General features: G+C 41.7%; 1 protein-coding gene across 4 annotated transcripts in view; it reads right to left on the bottom strand.

The window, feature by feature from the left end:
* The window catches only part of KIRREL3 (kirre like nephrin family adhesion molecule 3), a 1,274,477-nt gene that overhangs the window by 539,661 nt on the left and 714,731 nt on the right, over window positions 1-20,085 (bottom strand). For all 4 annotated transcript variants that reach the window (XM_082273094.1, XM_082273096.1, XM_082273097.1 and 1 more), the window contains 2 exons: window positions 12,290-12,439; window positions 10,897-11,046 (listed from right to left, as the gene is read on the bottom strand). In XM_082273094.1, coding sequence (XP_082129220.1) covers window positions 10,897-11,046; window positions 12,290-12,439 — 300 coding nt within the window. The remainder of the gene's footprint in view (window positions 1-10,896; window positions 11,047-12,289; window positions 12,440-20,085) is intronic.

Raw genomic sequence — 20,085 nt, 5'->3', positions numbered from 1 at the left:
ATATTCCAATAAAAATAACTTTATTTATTACATAAGGCTAAAAAGCATAGCCCTACAGTAAAGCTCATAAGTTTTAGCTAAAACAGCCTCAGTTATAGCTGCCTACTCCAGGGCAGGTGTGCAGATCCAGGAACTCAGTGCAAGGGTGACAGACTCGGTATGGGCACAGTCAGTGTGTAGAGCTGATAACTTAGTTAAAGGATGGTAAGAACCTCTTGAATGAGCACACCAGATATGCAGACCCAGGTAATTACTGCTGGGATGGTGGGAATTCTTTATAATGGGCACAGCAGGTTTGCAGGCCCCAAAAATTCAACACTGGAATGGAGGGAGCCCCTCAGAATGGACAAAGCAGGTGTACAGAGCCTGAAACTCAGTGCAGGGATGGTGGAAGCACCTCATAATGGACACAGCAGGTATGCAGACCCAGGAACTCAGTGCAGGGATGGTGAGAGCCCCTTATAATGAACACAACAGGTATAGAGACCCTGGAACTCAGTGCAGAATAGAGTCTCCATGAGATAGAAAAGATATCAGAGTTAAATTCTAAGCATTTAGCACAAACTCACAGCATATATCAAATATATCGGTTATGGATAGACTGACCCTTTAACAAGAATAAAGTGAGCTTCCTGCCTCTATCTTCTCCAATAAAATGACCTTGTAATAGTGAGAAAAGCCGGGTCTAGAAGGACCATACTTGGTAATGATGCTGGTAATAAGCTCCGGAAACTCTTAAGCCCTTTCCATTTGCTGTGTCTGATAATGGAGTTATTTCTCCTAATGGCTGCGGGTGCCAAGTCTGAACAGAACCTTTTCTCTCTTAAGAAAAGGAAAAAAAACACAACAACATCTTTCTGATGTTCATTTAACAACAATGGTGGAGAAAAAAAAAAAAAAAATACTTTCTATACTTCTTGTTATATGGATCTTGTGTACTTCAGATTTTGTCTAGACCCTCTTAATATATTTAAGTATAACTTCCTGTAGTATTTGAGTACATTTTGTGACTATTACACACTCGGCATAACTCTGCTCAGAGATTTTCTGGTCTGCAGGACAACAATCTAAGCGCCAGCAGACTGAGAGTGATTGTCACTCTTACACACCACACACACATACATACACACACACACACACACACACACACACACACACACACACACACACGGTAGTTTCTACCATAGAAACATGCACTATTCACATCTTCCACTGTTGCAGTTCTGACCTTTTAAAAATGTTCTCTATCACTCGCCGCTACGCCCAGACAGGAATATTGTTACACTGTGGTAGCCTCTCTACAGGGGCAAAAGTACCATGATTTCCAATTAGAGCATTCTAACAGATTCAGATTAAACGTTTTTAAATGTTGTTTTATAGAAAAGATACAGTATTAGAAAACAGGCATAAGCAACAGTAAAATAAAAGGGTTTAAAATTTAAAGTAGCTCACCCTATAACTAAAATCTCTAAATCTACTGGCATCCGCAATCTAAGACTAACCTATCTAGTGCTGTAAAGAAGAAATTGCTATACATACCTTTTCTGTTGCCTCTCCGGTCCGGTCCCGTACTGAGCTGTCAGAGGCAGCATCTCTGTGGAGGCTGGTGCAGAGGAGGCAGCCGATAATGGAAGTCCCATAGTAATTCTATAGGTGACGTCCCTTCCCAGGCAATTCCCAGTCATTGTCGGCTGTCTCCTGCACAGAGCTTCCACCGCTGGAGACTGGACCGGAGAGGCTTCAGAAAAGGTATGTATAGCGATTTCTTCTTTACAGGGCTAGATAGGTTAGTATTAGAGTGTGGATGCCAGTTTTAGGGTGAACTTCTACTTTAGGTATAGTCCGCTTGGTCTTTGGTTCAGTGCAGAGTTTGGATCACTTGTAGAGTAGGTCCAGTCCAATACAGCAGAGTCACTGGCCCTCATAAATTACTTTTAGTAATTCTTCATTGTTTCAATGGTAAAATGTTAGCCCAGGCTGCCAAGCACAGCTATTTTTCCTTTTCTCTGGAGATGGCATTGCAGAGCCCACTCCACCCACTCAAACAAAGGGTCCAGGGAGTGTGCTGGAGTACTTTATAATGCTCCAGCAAACAAGCCTATACTGCCAAATATACTGGGCACATCTGTAGTTAAGTATGACAATGTTTTACAATCTTAAAAGCAGGAAATTGTTTAGCAGAATGACAATACACTTTTTATAATTCCAAATATTATATAGATATTATAGCTATCTCTTAGAATGTCTAAAGTAGTGGTTGTCAACTCATCAGCTAAAGGGTGGCTCAAATGCAGCCCCTGACATCACCAAAGGGCCACGCCTAATGTTCAAAATATGTAATAGACCTGTGCAAATTGTTTCAGTTCAAACGTAAATAAATTCGGACACATTTTTGGTTATTTGGAGATTAAGATGTATCCAAAACTCAGAAAGAAATAGTAATGAATTTCGCTATAATTTATTGAAATTCATTTTGTTTATTTGTTTTCCAATGAATTCCACATTTTAGGAACGATTTGAATTCTGTGTGAAGAATAGCTAGTTGTAAAGGAGCAGTCTGGGAAGCCGGCCGCCATGTCCTTAACAACCAATGACTCATCAGCTGTCAACGAGCTTCCTCACTGAGAGCTGAAATGTAAACAAAGAATGCCGGTGTTCCGTGAGAATTACCTACCCGTGAGAAAAACCTACCCTCGTCACTTCCGGTTCACGGCAGTCTGTGTAACGCGAGCAGTTACATTAAAACAGCTGTGCTGCACCATGAGTCATCTCCGCTCCTGTCCGGGTCACTTCCCTGCTCTCGGCTACTAAATATAAAAGCGGCGGCGGCTGTATGAAAAGATAAATCACGGAGCTGCCAGCCGCTTTTATATTTACTAGCCAAGATCAGGGAAGTGACCGGGACAGGAGCGGAGATGACTCATAGTGCAGCACAGCTATTTTAGGTCACCGCCGCTTTGGTAGGTTTTTTTAACGGACACCGAGATCGTTTCAGACTAGTGCGCATGCGCACTAGTCTGATCCTCAGCTCTTCCATTAGGTATCCGGGGCTGTGAGCATGCGCACTGCTGCGCTGCTCAGCTGTTCCTGGCCGGAAGTGACGAGGGGTAGGTTTTTCTCACGGGGTAGGTAATTCTCACGTTACACCGGCAATAAAAATTTCAGAAAAAAAACATCATGGGGTCCCCCTTTGATGAATGCCTAGAGCAGACCTGAGGTTTTAATATGATCTTTTTTTTTACAGACTAGCACATTTTGGAGAAAATGAGGGTGACACTGTGTTCAGTGCTACTGCTACATTCTCTCCACATAGTTTGGGGTTAGTCAGACCTCGCTATTGTCACACATCCTTCTGAAATATTTATCTACGCTCTCCTTTAATATTCAGGTACACCATCTTGCAATATTTGTGTACACCTTCTGTAATTTGAGTTCACTTTCCCTAAATGTTTACTTGGAATGAACAGATTGAAACTGACAGTTTTACCTTCTACAAAATCATTTGGCAAGTTTACTGTGTATTTAGATCTTTGCCTGTTTAAAATCGTTTTTATAACCTTGCTGCAGCTTCCATAACTTACATCACTGGTTGCCAACTTATGAGGAATAGGGGGCCTCATCAGTGGGCCTTTGTTATCACCTAAAGGCATGAAAAAATGATGGTAAGAGACTGTGGACATGCTGCATGTGTGGTTGGAGACTGGGCTGGAGACCTGCTCCAAAAGACATCTAGGGCCTGTGTTGATGGGCTTTAATTGGATTCAAGTGAGTTTTTCAACCCCTTACAAGTTCTTGGGAATGCAAAACCTGCCTAAAATAGGCCAAATGCATGTCAGACAGTCAACTGCAGGACAAATAATCATGTCAGTGAATTATCTCCTGAATGATCTCAGGAGGGCTCAAACTGATATCAAATCGATGCCACAGGCCCCATAAAATTGGGGGCATGTACATGAGACTAGTAGTAAACGCTGCTGTTATCCCTTTACAAATCAGTAATCCGACTCTTAGTACAGACAGCCCAGTTCATGCTAAGCTATGATTACTATTTGTAGCTCCCAGTCTGCAAGTTGGGCACCAAGAAATTACTCAAATTTAAAGGGTAAATGGGATCAAAGGCCAATGAGTCCTGTCAAATCCAGACATATACACATATTGGGATTTGACACCATTTATGAATGTGCCTCAAAGTTTTGAAAATCAAAATGACTAAAAAACAAGAACGCATCAACAAGTTTCTAAAGAATAATTTAAAAGGGTAGATGGTATGATCAATTTTCTCTTAAAGTGGTTGTAAAGTGAAGTGGCCGGTCTCAAATTATACACAGAGATAAAACTCAGAAACAGAGTTGAAGGAAAACTTGTCAGAAGTGACTCATGCAGATAGCATAGGAAAGAGGCAGCAGACAGAAATTACACTCAGTGGTCTAGATTGAGACACACTATAGAGGGGTATGCTTTTTTCATATTTCATGTCTGAGGTTTTCAACCACATTAGGGCAATATGTGGACTGCAAGTCAAAATCCCAGGTCTGTAAAACATTTATTATAACTCATCAATGATCTCAAAAGTCAGGTGAACATTTAACATATGGCAAATTTCTTTTGAAAGAAGGTAAACATAACAGGGGACACCTAACGTTTCCTTTTATCTAATATTTCTAGTCACTCAGAGGAGAACGAAAGATTTGAAAACAAAGGTGCAGATAAAATCAAGCTTTAAATGGCACCTGTGCCGGACTGTGGATTTTAAAATACGTATATATCCCTAACAAGCAGTAAAGGAGCTTTAAAACATGCTGTCACTGACCCCTCTAGCTGCATGTTTTGTAAAGTAATTCATTCTCAAAGATCCACAAAAGATCACAACAGAGAATCTAAAAACAGTTTTAATCAGTTTCTGTCAACTTTGGACAGTGTTTCTGAATCTTAGTGATAACAGGGCCAGGTAAATTCCAAGCCCCAACAGTAAAAAAAAAAAAATGATACTCGTACAATTAAAGTATGAGAATGCAAAGCATGTATTACAATGCATGAAACATATATGGAGCAGAAAATAGGAGTAGGCAAGCCCCATCTTTGCTTTCAGTTGAAATATTAATAAACCCCTGGTATTGTTGTCAGTGACTGCAATTTTAACCCTCAGCATTGGTGTCAGAGGCAGTGCTGTTAACTAGAGGTGATCGAACTTTTCAAAAGTTCGGTTCGACCAGAACACCCGAACTTGCCAAAAGTTCGGCCCGGATTTCAGAACCCCATTGAAATCAATGGGACCTGAACTTCGGTAATCAAAAAACACCATTTTGAAGCCCTAAAACCCAATATATGCCCCTAAAAAGTGCCTAGGGTTCTGGGTCATGCCCCAGGGACTATTAATCACACAAAAAAAAGTTCTAAAAAATTGTCATTTTTGATAGAGAGCCAATTATTGAAAAAATTATTGAAAAAAAAAAGAGATTTCTTTGGATTTAGTGTCTGGGGGTCTAAAAAGTGTACCTGTGAAGTTTCAGCTCTGTAGCATGTCCAGAACCAGAAAAAAAAGTTTGTTTGTATTAGATTCAATATCGAACATGATGGGGGCTTCGCCCCTGTCACCCGGCTTTTTGTTGCAGGTGTTTTATTGGGCTTTTTTGAGGACATGTTTGGAGTCAGGCATGACATCTAAACTTCTGTGTAGGGGTATATATACACACACACATGTATGTATATATACACATACACATATATAGGTGTGAAAGTAGCAGAAACCTATGCTTGCGCTAATGAAATAATTAACAGGCATATGTCTCCGCTCCTATCACACCTATATATGTGTATGTGTATAAATACATATAAGTGTGTGTGTATATATACCCCTATACAGAATTTCAGATGTTTTGCCTGCCTCCAAAGACCCCCAAAAAATGCCCAAAAAAACGCCGCAAAAAGACACCTGGGCGTTTTTGTAGCAGGCGTTTTTTTTGGGCATTTTTTGGGTGTCTTTGGAGGCAGGCATAACATCAGAACTTCTGTGTAGGGGTATATATACACACACACACACACACACGTATGTATATATACATATACACATATATAGGTGTGAAAGTAGAAGAAACCTATGCTTTTTTGAGGACATGTTTGGAGTCAGGCATGACATCTGAACTTCTGTGTAGGGGTATATATACACACACACATGTATGTATATATACACATACACATATATAGGTGTGAAAGTAGCAGAAACCTATGCTTGCGCTAATGAAATAATTAACAGGCATATGTCTCCGCTCCTATCACACCTATATATGTGTATGTGTATAAATACATATAAGTGTGTGTGTAAACATACCCCTATACAGAAGTTCAGATGTTATGCCTGCCTCCAAAGACCCCCGAAAAATGCCCAAAAAAAACGCCTGCTACAAAAACGCCCAGGTGTGTTTTTGCAGGTGGTTTTTTTGGGCATTTTTTGAGCGGAGACCTATGCCTGTAATTATTTCATTAGCGCAAGCATAGGTTTCTGCTACTTTCACACCTATATATGGGTATGTGTATGTGTATATATACATACATGTGTGTGTGTATATATACCCCTACTGTCAGGGCACTACCAACGTCATTGCTAATCAGCGAATTCGCGCATTGGCGCGAACGCGCATGCGCGCCCAATCACGGGCGAACGCAGTCCGAAATGTGCGTGCGCCAATGCGCACGCGCATACGCAAGTGCGTAATGGCGCTTGGCGCTAAACGGCCTATTTAAAGCCAGCAATCTCAACAACAAGTTGCTGGATGACCAACAGCCTCCCGTGTTCCCTGTGCCTTGTAACTTGCTGATCGTGATTCCCTGTTGCCGACCCGGACTGTCTGACGTTGTTTCTCCTGGCTCCTGACCCCTTGGCTTACTCCTGGTTTCCTGCTGTCTGCTCCTATACTTGACCTCGGCTTGGCTCTTGACTTCTCTACAGCATACTCCCAGTCTGTTCCTGTTTGCATCCTGCTACTGCCTGGCTTGCCAAAGTGTTCCGGACCTGCTTGGAACTTTACAACAAGCTTTGTTCCTGCTACCATCTGGTCATCCCAACCGGCAACCCGTGCAACTTCGGGCACAGCACTCCCTGTCCCACTTCCAGGGGTGCTCTGCACCTAGCCGCAAGGGGGAGCCCTCTCTACACTCCGGCTTCGGATCAGGTACGTGACACCTACACAGATGTTCAGATGTCATGCCTGACTCCAAACATGTCCTCAAAAAAGCCCAATAAAATGCCTGCAACAAAAAGCCGGGTGACAGGGGTGAAGCCACCATCCTGTTCTATAAGTGTTCTAAGAGAAACAATCTTTTCTCTATAGCGGTCACCCTGACATGGAAGGGTTTTGTCACCCTGCCATAGCAGTCAGAGTCAGTTAACCGTACACTACACTACAGTCACCCTGGCACTTAACACTTTCCCTACAGAAACTAGATTATTAAATCTAACTATAGTGGAAAATAGTACCCTAACTACACTAGATATCCCTTTCCTCACACTAATAATTGCTAAATGACACTTTGAGAGCAGAAGTAACAGAACTGCTTCCACTCTCTTCCACATCCCTGTATTAAAATGCTAGAGATTTGGCGGGGCTATCTTATATACTGGGGGACGTATTCACTAATGATTGGCCTCTGGACCCCCTAGTCACTCCAATCACATTCCTAGCATTCTCCTGCCCCCTTAAATTGGCTTTTACTGGTTCTGGTCCAATCATTGGCTTTTAAAGCCCAGTTCCTGTCCCATTGCATTTTGGTCGGTTCTGGTTGCCGAATTCCAAACTTTTTCAGCAAAAAGTTCTGAATTCGGCCGAATTTCGAACAGTCAATGTTCGGGTCGAACAGATGGTCATCCCTACAACCCACCTTATACTAGTGGTCAGTGGTAGTGCTATTCAACACCCCTTCATTAGTGGTCAGTGACAGTAATATAGAACCCCCTGCATTAGGGGTCAGTGGCAGTATTATGTGATTCCCCACCTCATTAGTTATCAATAGTGGGTATTATTTATTCCATACTATACTAGTATAGCAATATTATTTAACATTGGTGATCAGAGATTAGATCACATGCTCCTATGCTGCATAATCCAAAAGAATAGACCCACACTTATGATATCTTCCAAGGCAATATTTTAATCATCTGACAAGCTTCAGCACAAGGTTGCGTCCCCATGGCCTATCACAGTAGTCACATAATAAGGAAACTCCTCCCCTCTTTTCCGGTGTTAAGATTCCTTTTAACAAACAACAAAAAGGAGTTTAAGAAATTTTTTCTCCACATTGGCTACAGCTACAGACGTGAATGAGGAATTGTGTTAAACTGCTTGTTCAGAATATGTCAATTTTTTTAGTATGGCCACAAGTTCACTTTAAAGTAGAGGTTAACTCCAATTGAAGGGCTTTTGCTTTGCTCATAGACAATTGCATTTTTTTTAAATTAAAATCCTTGTTTTCACCTTTTTTATCCTTTGTTTCATCTCAGTGCTGCTCATCACCTGCACATGCAGCCATCACTTCCTATCTCCATGCACTACAGGACTGCTGCAAGGTGTTTCTTAGGTTGGTTTTCCCGATGGTGACAACAGTGGACCATGCCTAAGCAGTGTGTTGGCACAGCCACCTATAGTCCCAACGGGAGGTGCATGTCACAGAGTGACAAGGCAGGAGCACAATTGGGAGACAAAGGGGCAAAATATTGTAACCCCATACCAGGAAGTGCCTGAGCAAGGACTTTTATGGCCCTATCATCAGGGCTTATTTTTAATGCAAGGTGCAGATTTATTAAAATGTAAACTGCATTCTATAAAGACATTTACATGTTAAAGATCATATGATATTTTAGTTACTACGTTTACATCCAATTTAATAATTATCCCAGTATAGCAGAGTGTTGGCAAATAAATGCTTTCATTGCCTTGCTTTATCGGGGATATCGGTGAAAATAACAGAAAAGTTTTGTTTACAGTCCTGGGAGACTGACATACAAAAGCACAGAGCGGTTCTGAAAGAACTATGTAAGAGAGCTTCAATTTTACAGCTAGATATTTTGAATAGAAGGTTGAAAGTAAGGTTGTTTGAAGTGTGGCCCCACTATTCTGTATATGTTATTTAACAGTAGAAAGGTTAAGAGACTCTGAAATAGAATTGCGGGTTGCACAAGTGGTTTAACGGAGTAGCGTATACACATCTGAAAATATTGCGTTTCTACCAGGTTCCCAGGAAAGGGTTGGCAATTTATTTACTTGGATAATATTGACCACAATAAAAGAACTGCTCAAAACTGGATTCCACATATTAGCAGCAATATTCATTGGATTTTGATATTTTTGATAGTGGAGTTTTAGGCCTCATTTAGATGGGTCCCGACACTCGTACTGCATGCATTCGGTTTTCACTCCTGCATCCACCTCAAGCTGCATGCAAGCAGCCTATATATGTGGATTCAGATGCAGCAGCTGCACAGACAGTATGCAGATGCAGGCACGACAACAAAAGCCTCATGCACGTGGTGCGAGTGCATGCGCTCATTTAAATTAGATGTTATGGGGGACCTGTGTGGTAAAGCTTTTAAAAGAAAGGAGTAATCTTGAAGTTGGGTGGGCTATATATAGAGATACATGTCCAATGGTCCATTTATTTGAATAGGGTATTGTTATTATTATTATGATTATTCGACATGATTTATATAGCGCCAACAGTTTGCGCAGTGCTTTACAATATAAATGGAGACAATACAGTGGGGGCCCTGCTCCTGGGAGCTTACAATCTAATATGGAGGGGCTGGTGGAACAAAAAGTAATAATTGTGAGGGTGGAACTGATGGCAGCAATAGAAGATTCATTTTTGTAGCTGAAGGCAGGATAGGCCTCTCTGAAGATATGAGTTTTGGACAGATTGGGAGATAGCTGAACAGATTGGGGTAGTGAGTTCCAGAGGATAGGAGAGACTCCGGAGAAGGCCTGAAGACGAGCATGGAAGGAGGAGACAAGGGAGCTAGAGAGCAGGAGGTCTTTGGAGGAGCGGAGAGGATGGGTTGGATGATATTTGGAGACAAGTTTGGTGATGTAGCTCGGGGCAGAGTTGTATATGGCTTTGTATGTTATTAGTGTTTTTAATTTTATTCCTTGGGCAATGGGAAGCCAGTGGAGGGATTGGCAAAGAGGGGTGGTGGACACTGAGCAGTTGGTAAGGTAGATGAGTTTGGCAGCGTCATTCATGATGGACTGAAGCGGGGATAGCCTATGGAGAGGTAGGCCTATGAGGAGGGAGTTACAATAGTCATGGTGAGAGATGACAAAGCTGTGAATAAGCTGCTTAGTGGTTTCAATGGTTAAAAAGGGGCATATTTTGGAGATGTTACGGTGGTGAAGTCTACAAGATTTGCACAGTGATTGGATTTGGGGCTGAAATGACAGTTCAGAGTCCAGGATTACACCTAGCACCGTGGCTTGAGGGGAGGGACTGATGGATCTATTATTGATCTTGATGGAGAAGTCAGAAGAGGAGACGCGGGCAGGAGGAAATGTTATGAGCTCAGTATTAGAAAGATTGAGCTTGAGGAAGTGGTATGACATTCATCCTGATATTTTAGTAACTTAGTTAGCTAGCTTTTTTTTATGCAATGTTTTGTACTTCCAACTATGTAGATTTGATACAAGCCTAGTAAAGAATTTTAAAAAAGCAGTGGATAATTAGGGTTTCTTTGCACCAAGGTAACAAAACTGTATAAGGATTCATAAGTAAAGGAGCAGTCCTCTGTGACAATACAAAAAAACTGAAATAGATAACCTCTCCACATAGATTTTCATGCATAGACAATTATTTTACCTTAAATAACCTCCAACCAAAAGCAGCACATATCATTTTTGTAAATATAAGACTTACCTAATACGGTGAGACGGGCTGGACGCGATCGGATTGCGGCCTGTATCGCCTGACATTCGTACAAAGCATCATCCTGAAGCTCGGCTCGCTGAATCTTCAAGTGATGTTCCCCTGACAGATGGTCGCCCTCTACAGAGTAACGAGGGTACCCTAAAAAATGAGAAAACATGACATCTGTAAAAACTTACAGGGATCCCAAAGAGTTCTTAATTGATATTTCACTACTTATTATGGGTAATACAAGTTCCTGCACATCCAACAAACTGCTCTGGGCAAGTTTATACTGAGGAAAAATACAGTAAAATGTATTTTAAAGGGAAATATCATACATTTTTAAAAACTTCCCAGCAATTTTTTTTTCTCATTCACTGCCTATTTTCTGTACTGTATTTATGCAGTCCAGATGTCACCTTGATCTCATCCACTGATGTTGCCACTGTTCAGATTTAAAGAGGAACTAAAGTTCCTCTGTCACAAACTGTGAGCAGGCAGGCTCTTTATTGAAGAAGAAACTTGCAATATCTCTTATGCAAAAGTACATCCATCTGTCTGCTCGCAGTGTTCTTCGACATGAAAACTGAGCTGTGCCAGCCAATGAAAACAATTGAAGACTGGCACCCATACAAGGATGCTGGTCAGGGACTGGTACTGTTCCAGGTAAAGTAAGTTTAGCTCAGCTTGTGTACTATTGAAAAAGTGTACACCTAGGACTACAGAATCCTTATCTCCATAACATGAGGGGAGGTGTTCTGTTGTCTACCAAGAAAACAGGATAGGGTTGGTAGCACTGGAGACTTTAATGCATCAGAGGCAGAGAGCACAGGAACATATGAGCTAACTAGATTTCTGGTAGAACCAACAGGCATTTCTGCATTTATCAAACAGATATAACAAAATGCTTTCAAGGGAATATTTAGCAGTGACATATTCAGCCCTGAAGAAGGAGGTGCAGGGCACAAAAAACATTGGCCTGCTTGATCGATCTCTCTTCTTTAATAATTTTCACAAAGATCAGTGCCTTATTGATTTCCAGCATCTACTTTGGATCAAGTGGACTGTTTAGGGCCTTGCTGCATTCTTATCTGTGATCAACGCTTAGGCAATAGTTACATGCTTTCCCTATGAGGGTTGCGGGGTAGATATTGAGGCTTAACCAACCAATCCGAGGCTCTGCAGTCGTTCTCTTTGGAAGAAACCACAAAAGCAATGCCAAGGTCATGTGACTGGAGCCAGATAGGTTTAGAATTGGAAGAACTGCTGCTGAAAAGGGAAGAATTTAACATTTGTCTTCTAATTGTTAGCAGTCACTAAAGTAGATTATCACAGTAAAAAACATTTCTTAAAAGAAAAAAATATTTTAAATATTAAATTTAGCAAAACTGGATCCACCTACCAGAAAGGTCTCGGCCCACACCGAGTGCCAGGCCATCTTTAATCCATAACACAATGCCGTGGTACCCAGGAATGGCACACAGTAGACTCACAGGCCTCCCTGCCACCACCACCTGGTCCTGTGGTTGCTGGGTGAAGGAGGAGGATTGACCTATGGGCAGAAAGACCAGAAAAGGGTAATCAATAACTACACTTTATGCACAATAATATCTCACAATTGGCAAACCGCTTACAACCATCCAAATATCCCAGAATAGTTTACTGACCCCAGGCCCTCAGGCCATGTTGCAGATCAATGATTCAAATGGATTACATAGCCAAGCTTCTCTTTCCTAATGCAGACTGTGTGGTATGGACTCACTATATTACTTTCTCAGTAAAGGGGTAATTTTAAATTAAACAACAAAAAAAATTCTTACATACATTTTTGAGGGGGAGAAGGGCTGTATTTTTGGTGTTTTAGTATATATATATTTTTTTCCTTTGTTCTTATTATCCCTTTTTTGTGTATTTGTGTTTTTTTTATTTTTGTGCATTTGGTCTTTATTTGTGTATCACTTTAAATTCTTATTTAACTTTTTCACTGACTGTTTAGTTCTGTAAATAATCAATCTAATGAGGGGGGGGGGGGAGCTTTTGGGCAACACAACAGATACAGGATGGAGAAGGGTAGCCTAATTTAAAGCTTATCGAACCTTAAAAACTTCCCAAAAACACCTAATTTTGTTTCACCTATTGACTCTAAATCTCCTGCTTTTGCTCTTCACTGCTTTTTGAATTAGAAAGTTGAAATATATAGTAAAAAGACTAACAAGGGAAGGAGGGGGGATGGGGTGTGGAAAAGTAGTGGTGGGGAGGGGAGGATTATTGGGGTGTGGGAATGCATCAGGAGTATATATGCAATAGGTGCTATGTATGGCAAAGAATAGGGGCCTCTAAGGTTTTTCTTAAAGGTGAGATCGCTGGTGTGATTGGAGAATATTCACCTCTCAGGCCCTCCCATTTCCACCACCATGGTTGTCTATATAATAGACTTCCTTTGTTCGTTGTTTGGATTTGATAAAGAAGATTTTGCTTTGAAACATGTTATCTATCAGGTTGGCTTTTTTGGGTCCTCTCAGCCACCATCTACACCGTGGTCCTGTGGACATCACATCTGGCCAAGTAGTGACATTACTTCCAGTCCCGGACATCACAGTCCTAGAGAGTAGCCATACTGCTGGTTACCTGTCGGTTACCTTGAAGACAGTGTCCACATACAACAGTGGCTTCGACCAGAGAACCCTGCGGGTCGATTACTAGAGCTACCTTGGTGCTAACTTTGGGACCACTGAGCAGGCAATCTACAACTACACTGCATTCTCTACATCCCACAAGAAGATATTACTATGGGTCCGGTTAGAAAATATTGATGTACCCATAAGCCTTTACCACCATATGGCAGTTGTTTTATATTTTGTTGCACACTTTTGTAACCATTAACGACTTATGTTTATTATTCAATATTGGACAGCATTGCATTATTTTTAAGCTCTTCTTTAACAAGATTTTCCTAGATCCTTGGCTACCAACTATTGCTCAATTTCAGTGCGTCGTTTTTATTTTTGTTCTTAGTTTGTATTACTTTGCTTCCACTCCCAGGAGGTTTATATAGCTGCATCTGATTCTTGTTGGTCCACCTCCTTAGCTCTTAGCCCTACTCTATTTTTTACACTGTATATATTGATACATTTTCCAACTTTCAAGGAATCCTTGAATCTTCCTTGCCCACAAGTTCTGGTCATGTGCCAGTCAGCATGGTTTATGAGCAGGCGAGCAAAGAAAATCGATCTAGTGCCAAGTATGCCACAAGTTCTAAGAGGTCTTAAAAAGCCTATTGGTGGTCCGAGCAGGAGAGGAGTCCATTGTCGTGTGTCTAAGGATGAATCAAAGTCTTCTGGTGTCTCGAACAATGAATTGCTTTAATTTACCATTTGCTTTATTTATTTATTTATTTTGCCGAACTAAAGCAATTCAATGTTCAAGAAACCAGATGACTTTAATCCATTTCTAGACACATGACAACAGGCACCTTTGCTGCTCAGGCCACCAAAAGGCTATTTTGGACCACTTCTAACTCACCTAGTTCAGCACCTACCTGAGCATTCTGCAAGAGGGTCTGGGATTGGGACCCCTGTGGCATCAAGAGCAACCTTTAAAATCCTGTGTGGGGACAGGGTATTCCCCACTTGCATCTACAGAAGGTTGTGTTTTTTACCCCACAGGGTTACTGCTACCTCAGCACTTGTAAGATATTTTCTTTTTCATCAATATATTTGAGACACTTACTACATGATAGGGGTTCCCCCACCTACCTCTATTCTTTTTCCGTGGACTCCCCTACTCACCCTATGGGCCTTTACATCCTAAATCCTAAGTATGACTATTTTTTTTGTTTTCTAATTTTTTTATACATTTTTAAGAACCAGAGGGTTATGGATGAGATTTAGCTCCCTTTCACATTGGCGCAATTTGACATGCAATTTACCAGGTCAAATCACAGCCTATTGCAGGCAATCGGTGCGACGCCGACTTTGCAGTGCTACAACGATTTCCAAAAGTAGTTCCTGCACTACTTTTGGCGACTTTGGGGGCGACTTCAATAGACATCTTTGCATGAACCGGCACAGATGCCTCTTAAGTCGCCCCTGAAGTCGGACTGAAATGCGGCTTGGAAATTGTGCAAGTTTAGATGAAGTCGCATGATTTCAAACCCGTGTTAAGTGTGACTAAGGGTTAAGATTGTTTCCATAGGATGGAAATGCATGTCCTGGCAACATTAAGCAGATGTATTATTTATACCTATTTAACAATAAGGTAATTCTACTAAAAAATGTACTTAGCGATATACTTCTCCTAGCAATTTAGGCATGCCATCAAGCTCCTATCCTCAATTTTATGTTCCCTGGATGGACCACAATCTCACTTTAGAATAAAACAATAAGCCCATCCTGCATTTTTTCTTCAAAGCGGTTTCATTCTCACATCAGTGAACCCACTCCACAAAATAACACATTTCATTGTAAATTTGCTCAGCGACTAGAAGTGATCTGTACTATTATACTGATAAATTAAAAATGAAGAAACTGTACTGGGCTTTTTTGCATTGCAGATAAAGAGGAAGCGGTATTGTCTGCAGCACTCAGGATAGCAACATCCCTTCCCAAATCCATATAAAAAATTATAATAACCATCATCTATGCATAACGGACTACAAGTTAATAATATATCTGCGGCGGAAGTCATGCTATTGCTGGTGAATTGATTGTTTCTCAGGAAGGAATGATTACGCTGGGAGGTCTGTGTGTCCTCGGCTTTTTCATCAAGCATTTAGCGCCAGGTTCTTCTCGTTGGTACCTCTCAGGACTCAGGCTACAAGTACAATGGACGCTGAGAGGCAAGGATTGTTCTAGGTGACAACACCACCACATATTGATTCATGCGAGAAAATCAATGTTCTCAATCTTATGAGTCATCAAAAACGAATAAAAAACATTCCTTGGACTCTTCAACATTGCTTTCCTCTGTAGCTATTTTGTATCTAGGTAAGGCAGAACAACAATCCAGCTTCACATTTTAGTAAGCGTTTATAGTAGAATTTTCAGTAACTCTACAAGTCTGCATGAATAGTTTCTTGACACATCTAGCAACAGTTTAATTTTTCAGAAAAGGACCACTTTTTTTATCCAGGCCATCCCTGAGCTCCAGTCCAGTGGCTTTGCCTAAGCTTAGATGATGTCACCAGTCTGTTCCAGGTACAACTTCTAAATTAATGTATGTTATTTTTAAAAGCCAGTATAAAGGAGAAATAGTGTTGGATGTTCTCAGGCATTTTCAGACATGCATTAGATATAATAGGGAAGCTTTTGCATTTACTCTGATTGCACAAGGTGGGGAGCATGACATCACTGCCCCACCTCATCCAATCAGAGAATGCTTTGAACTTATTGAGAAAATGCAAGGTGTTCTCTGTTGCCCATGCCCAGCAGCTGACCTCATGTATTCACAATGCAGTAGGGCAGCCACCTGATACAGGGCCCTGTTTACCGTTATCACCAAATGTAATATTTAAAGAAATCCCAATATTTGGGTTTCCCCCCAGAACAAGAAAAGTAAGGAAAACTTCAAATGGCACTAGTTCCAGTGACCCTGGTGACAACCAGGCATATTTTCACTTTTTAGATGTAATACCTCCAACTTTCTCTTTTGGCTTTGGGACAAAGAAATCCACAATGGGTCACAGATGGCAAAAAAAGTATTTTTTTAACCCTTCTTCACACTATCCAAAATTGAAAAACAAAGTTTTGCCTTTAGTTATATTTTAAATTGAAGTTAAACTCTTAAAATAAAACCTTGCTAGGAGGAAGGGAATTCATTATTTTCTGCGTACATTGTTCGGTACAACCACTGTGCCATGTACACTCTTGTTTTGTTTTTTTCAGGATCTCTAATTTACCTAGAATGGGTGAGGTGCTAGGGACAATGTTACTCCTGTGTGCATGCACAGGAGTTACATTATAATTGGCTGCCCAATGGCTGAAGAACAGGCCTAGGGCCTCTTACATAGCAGCAATGGAGACTTTGGTGACCTGTAAAGTAAAAAGCCCACCCAGCACATAGCAGTTTATTACTACAATGCAAAAGGCTTTCTATAAGCGCTTTTCCACTGCATGGAACCGAACGGTTCGGATCGCTTTTGTGCTTTTCCACTGCTGGTACCGCATGGTATAGTGTAGGAACGGTTCGGTACGGTACGGCGGCGCTTTTCCACTGCATGGAACCAAACGGTACGGCTCTCAAAAACAGTACCTACTCGATTGTGGTTCCAACAGGTACCATACCCGGTACCATATCCCACAATCCTTTGCATGCAGTCACTACTAGCCACTGATTGGTCAGAGAATCCCACCCACCCCGTTGTTATCCCACCCACTTAACTTTAGTACTACTTATTTAGTGGAAAAGCAAACCATACCGTACCGTACCGAACCGTTCCAACACTGTACCATGCGGTACCAGCAGTGAAAAAGCAAGCTGGGCCAAGCAGGGCCAAGCAGGGCCGAGTAGAGCCGAGCCGGTACTTGCAGTGGAAAAGTGCCATATGACTCCCGAAGTTGACAAAAGCTCAAGTTCTATCCTGGATCTGTTCTTGTGTTATAAAAAGTTCCTTTGTTACTTTAATTAAGTTATTTTCCACAAGAAAAAGAAATACAGGAAAAACATTTGTAAAGCATCAGATATAGTGATCAAAGACTCCAAAAAACTGAAAAACTATGCTAACCCCTAATAATTAAGTGACCTATAAAATATAAAAAAATCTTACAAATGTTTAAAAGTGGTAAGTTTTTTCAACTAACAAGTAGACAGCATTTTTTTTTATAAAAAAAGACCCACCATTTATGAAGGGGACGTATGCTGATAGTTTCCTCTATGATCAGTTATAGCCCCCAACTGTCTCTTTAATAGAAACAAGTCCCACTGTCCTTCTTTCCTCCTCAGTTGTCTTTTTTTTTTCAAATTAAATTGTTGGTATATCCACACTATGGTTATGTGTGTGACTGAACGTGGTAAATTAATCAAATAGTGTGTATAAAACAATCCAAATTACATAAAAAAAGTGATTGTTAGAGTTGTTGCTGTAGTGAAAAGGTTTTTTTTTTTTTTTGTCCTATGTATATGGAACAAGGATTCCCTTCAGGAAAAAATAAGATAAAGACAAACTTTCAGAATTAATATTGTGGGACAACAAATGCCAGCATGTTCAGAAACTTTGCACCATTGACTTTCTACGCCCACTCAGGGTTGGCCAACTTCTGAATGTTAAGCCAAGGATTGTGGGAGATATAGTTTCACTGAGTCCAAGCGGCACTGCATCCTAACAGTAAGGAAACTACAATCCTCAGAGAGCAATGAAGCCCAGGAGGAGGGGTGGAGGATCGGGGCACTTGGCGCCAGACCAGGGTAGGAAGCGGACATCCAGAGAGAGTGCTGAGTCCTCAGGTACCCACCTATCAGTGTGGCCTGATCATCTGCACCCACAGCCATACAGAGCAGGTTCACCGGTCAACATCTGCATCCACAGCCATACAGAGCAGGTTCCCCCGAAGCTCAAGCCCAAATAGCAAGGATACCTTGCCACAATTTTGTGGCAGTGTTGAATTCTAAGTCACATTACTGCACATTGTCACTGGCAAGTTGTACACTTGCAGAGCACTTGAAGCACAAGTTCTAGTTGACACTTTTCCAATTTGTAGCAAAGGTGCAGTGGTGAGTCTACAGCAAGAGGCCTAAAAGTTACAGTGATCCCTGTGGTGGGATGACTATTGCAAAACATAACTGAACCAGAACTTGCAGAATGTTTGCAAAGAAAGTTGATCTGGAGTGCAGACTTGCTGCAATTGTGCAACAAACTTGTAAAGCCTGGCAAATCTAGCAATAGATTAGCATGTCATTTTCAAACTTGCAGCTCAGTTGCTTGCTATCTGTGAGCCACAGATCCATGAGGGGCCCCTCTGTCGTCGGCCCCCACAGCTGAAGCGTAAGATTGATGAGAGGGTTGCAAACCCACCAAACACTCTGCACCACAGAACAGAGCAAGACTCTAGCTAACACAAATTGCCATTTGGTCCCTTAGACACTACTGTGCTTATGTGGCATACCACCAAGAAGTGCCATACCACCTATTCTGGATTACCCTAATAGTTTAGAACCACTTAACACCTCTCTGAATTTGTTGCTGGCCTTTTCATTACTTTTAAGCACTGTTCAAGTTCCTCCCACCAAAAACTCTACATCAAGTCCACACCCCCCTAAACCGGTTAGCCTATGTGTCCATGCACACGTAGAGGCAGGGAAAAAAAAAAACACTGCCAGTGCATCCTGGAGCAGGAAGAAAAAACGCTTGTGACTTATAAAAGCACGTTATTGCTAGTCACATCAAGCAACTGAACGCTATTGGGAAAATAAATGATTATTCTGGCCACTGAAATGATTTAATACGCAAGTAGTTGACACCCCTAATTTTAGCAAGTTTTTTTCTGCCAGAATGCTGCTGCCAAAAGGGCAGGTATTTAGGAGAGCTGGGCAAATACCCTGTGTAGTTGAGGCCTTAATAGTGTGGTTTGGAGCCATTCATTGGTGTCTTTCCTTCCTATGCATCCACATCATCCCTTTGGGCACCCTGAGTAATAAACAGGACCGAGCTGAATTCCTCACTAACCACAGGCTATTTATAGGTGCATATTGATAATGAACACACAAAGCATACTGCGGGCTAAAAACCTCTGGCCAGACTGATCAATCTCTGACTGAGATTCTGATTCACAGGCAGCGGGAAAAAGATTACTTTTGAAAAATGAGCTACAGAGAAAACAAACACTCACATATCCACCTTACAGATCTCTGGGGGTTAATTAAAGCGGAGTACCACCCACAAGGGGAAGCTCCGCTTGTTTGCCTCCTCCCCCCTACCCTGCCACATTTGCCACCTTTTGGGGGGGAGGGGGGGGGGGGCGGGTACCTCATTTCTGACAGGTACCTGCTCCCACTTCTGGCTGACTTTGCAGCGGCCCCCTTCCTCCTTCTCCCACTGCGGGGCCATTCACAAAGCGCAGCAGGGAACCAGCTGTCAAGCCGCAAGGCTTCACTTCCATTTGCCCTTAGCCGAGATGGTGGCGCAGGACCAGAGAGCCGATGCTGCTGACTAGGGATGGGCTGGATGTTCGAGTCAAACGTAAGTTTGCCCGCCGATGAGCACCC

Source organism: Pelophylax lessonae (assembly GCF_965119305.1).
Source record: "Pelophylax lessonae genome assembly, chromosome: 12".
Lineage (NCBI taxonomy): Eukaryota > Metazoa > Chordata > Amphibia > Anura > Ranidae > Pelophylax > Pelophylax lessonae.
This window is presented reverse-complemented; position numbering and strand designations above follow the sequence as displayed.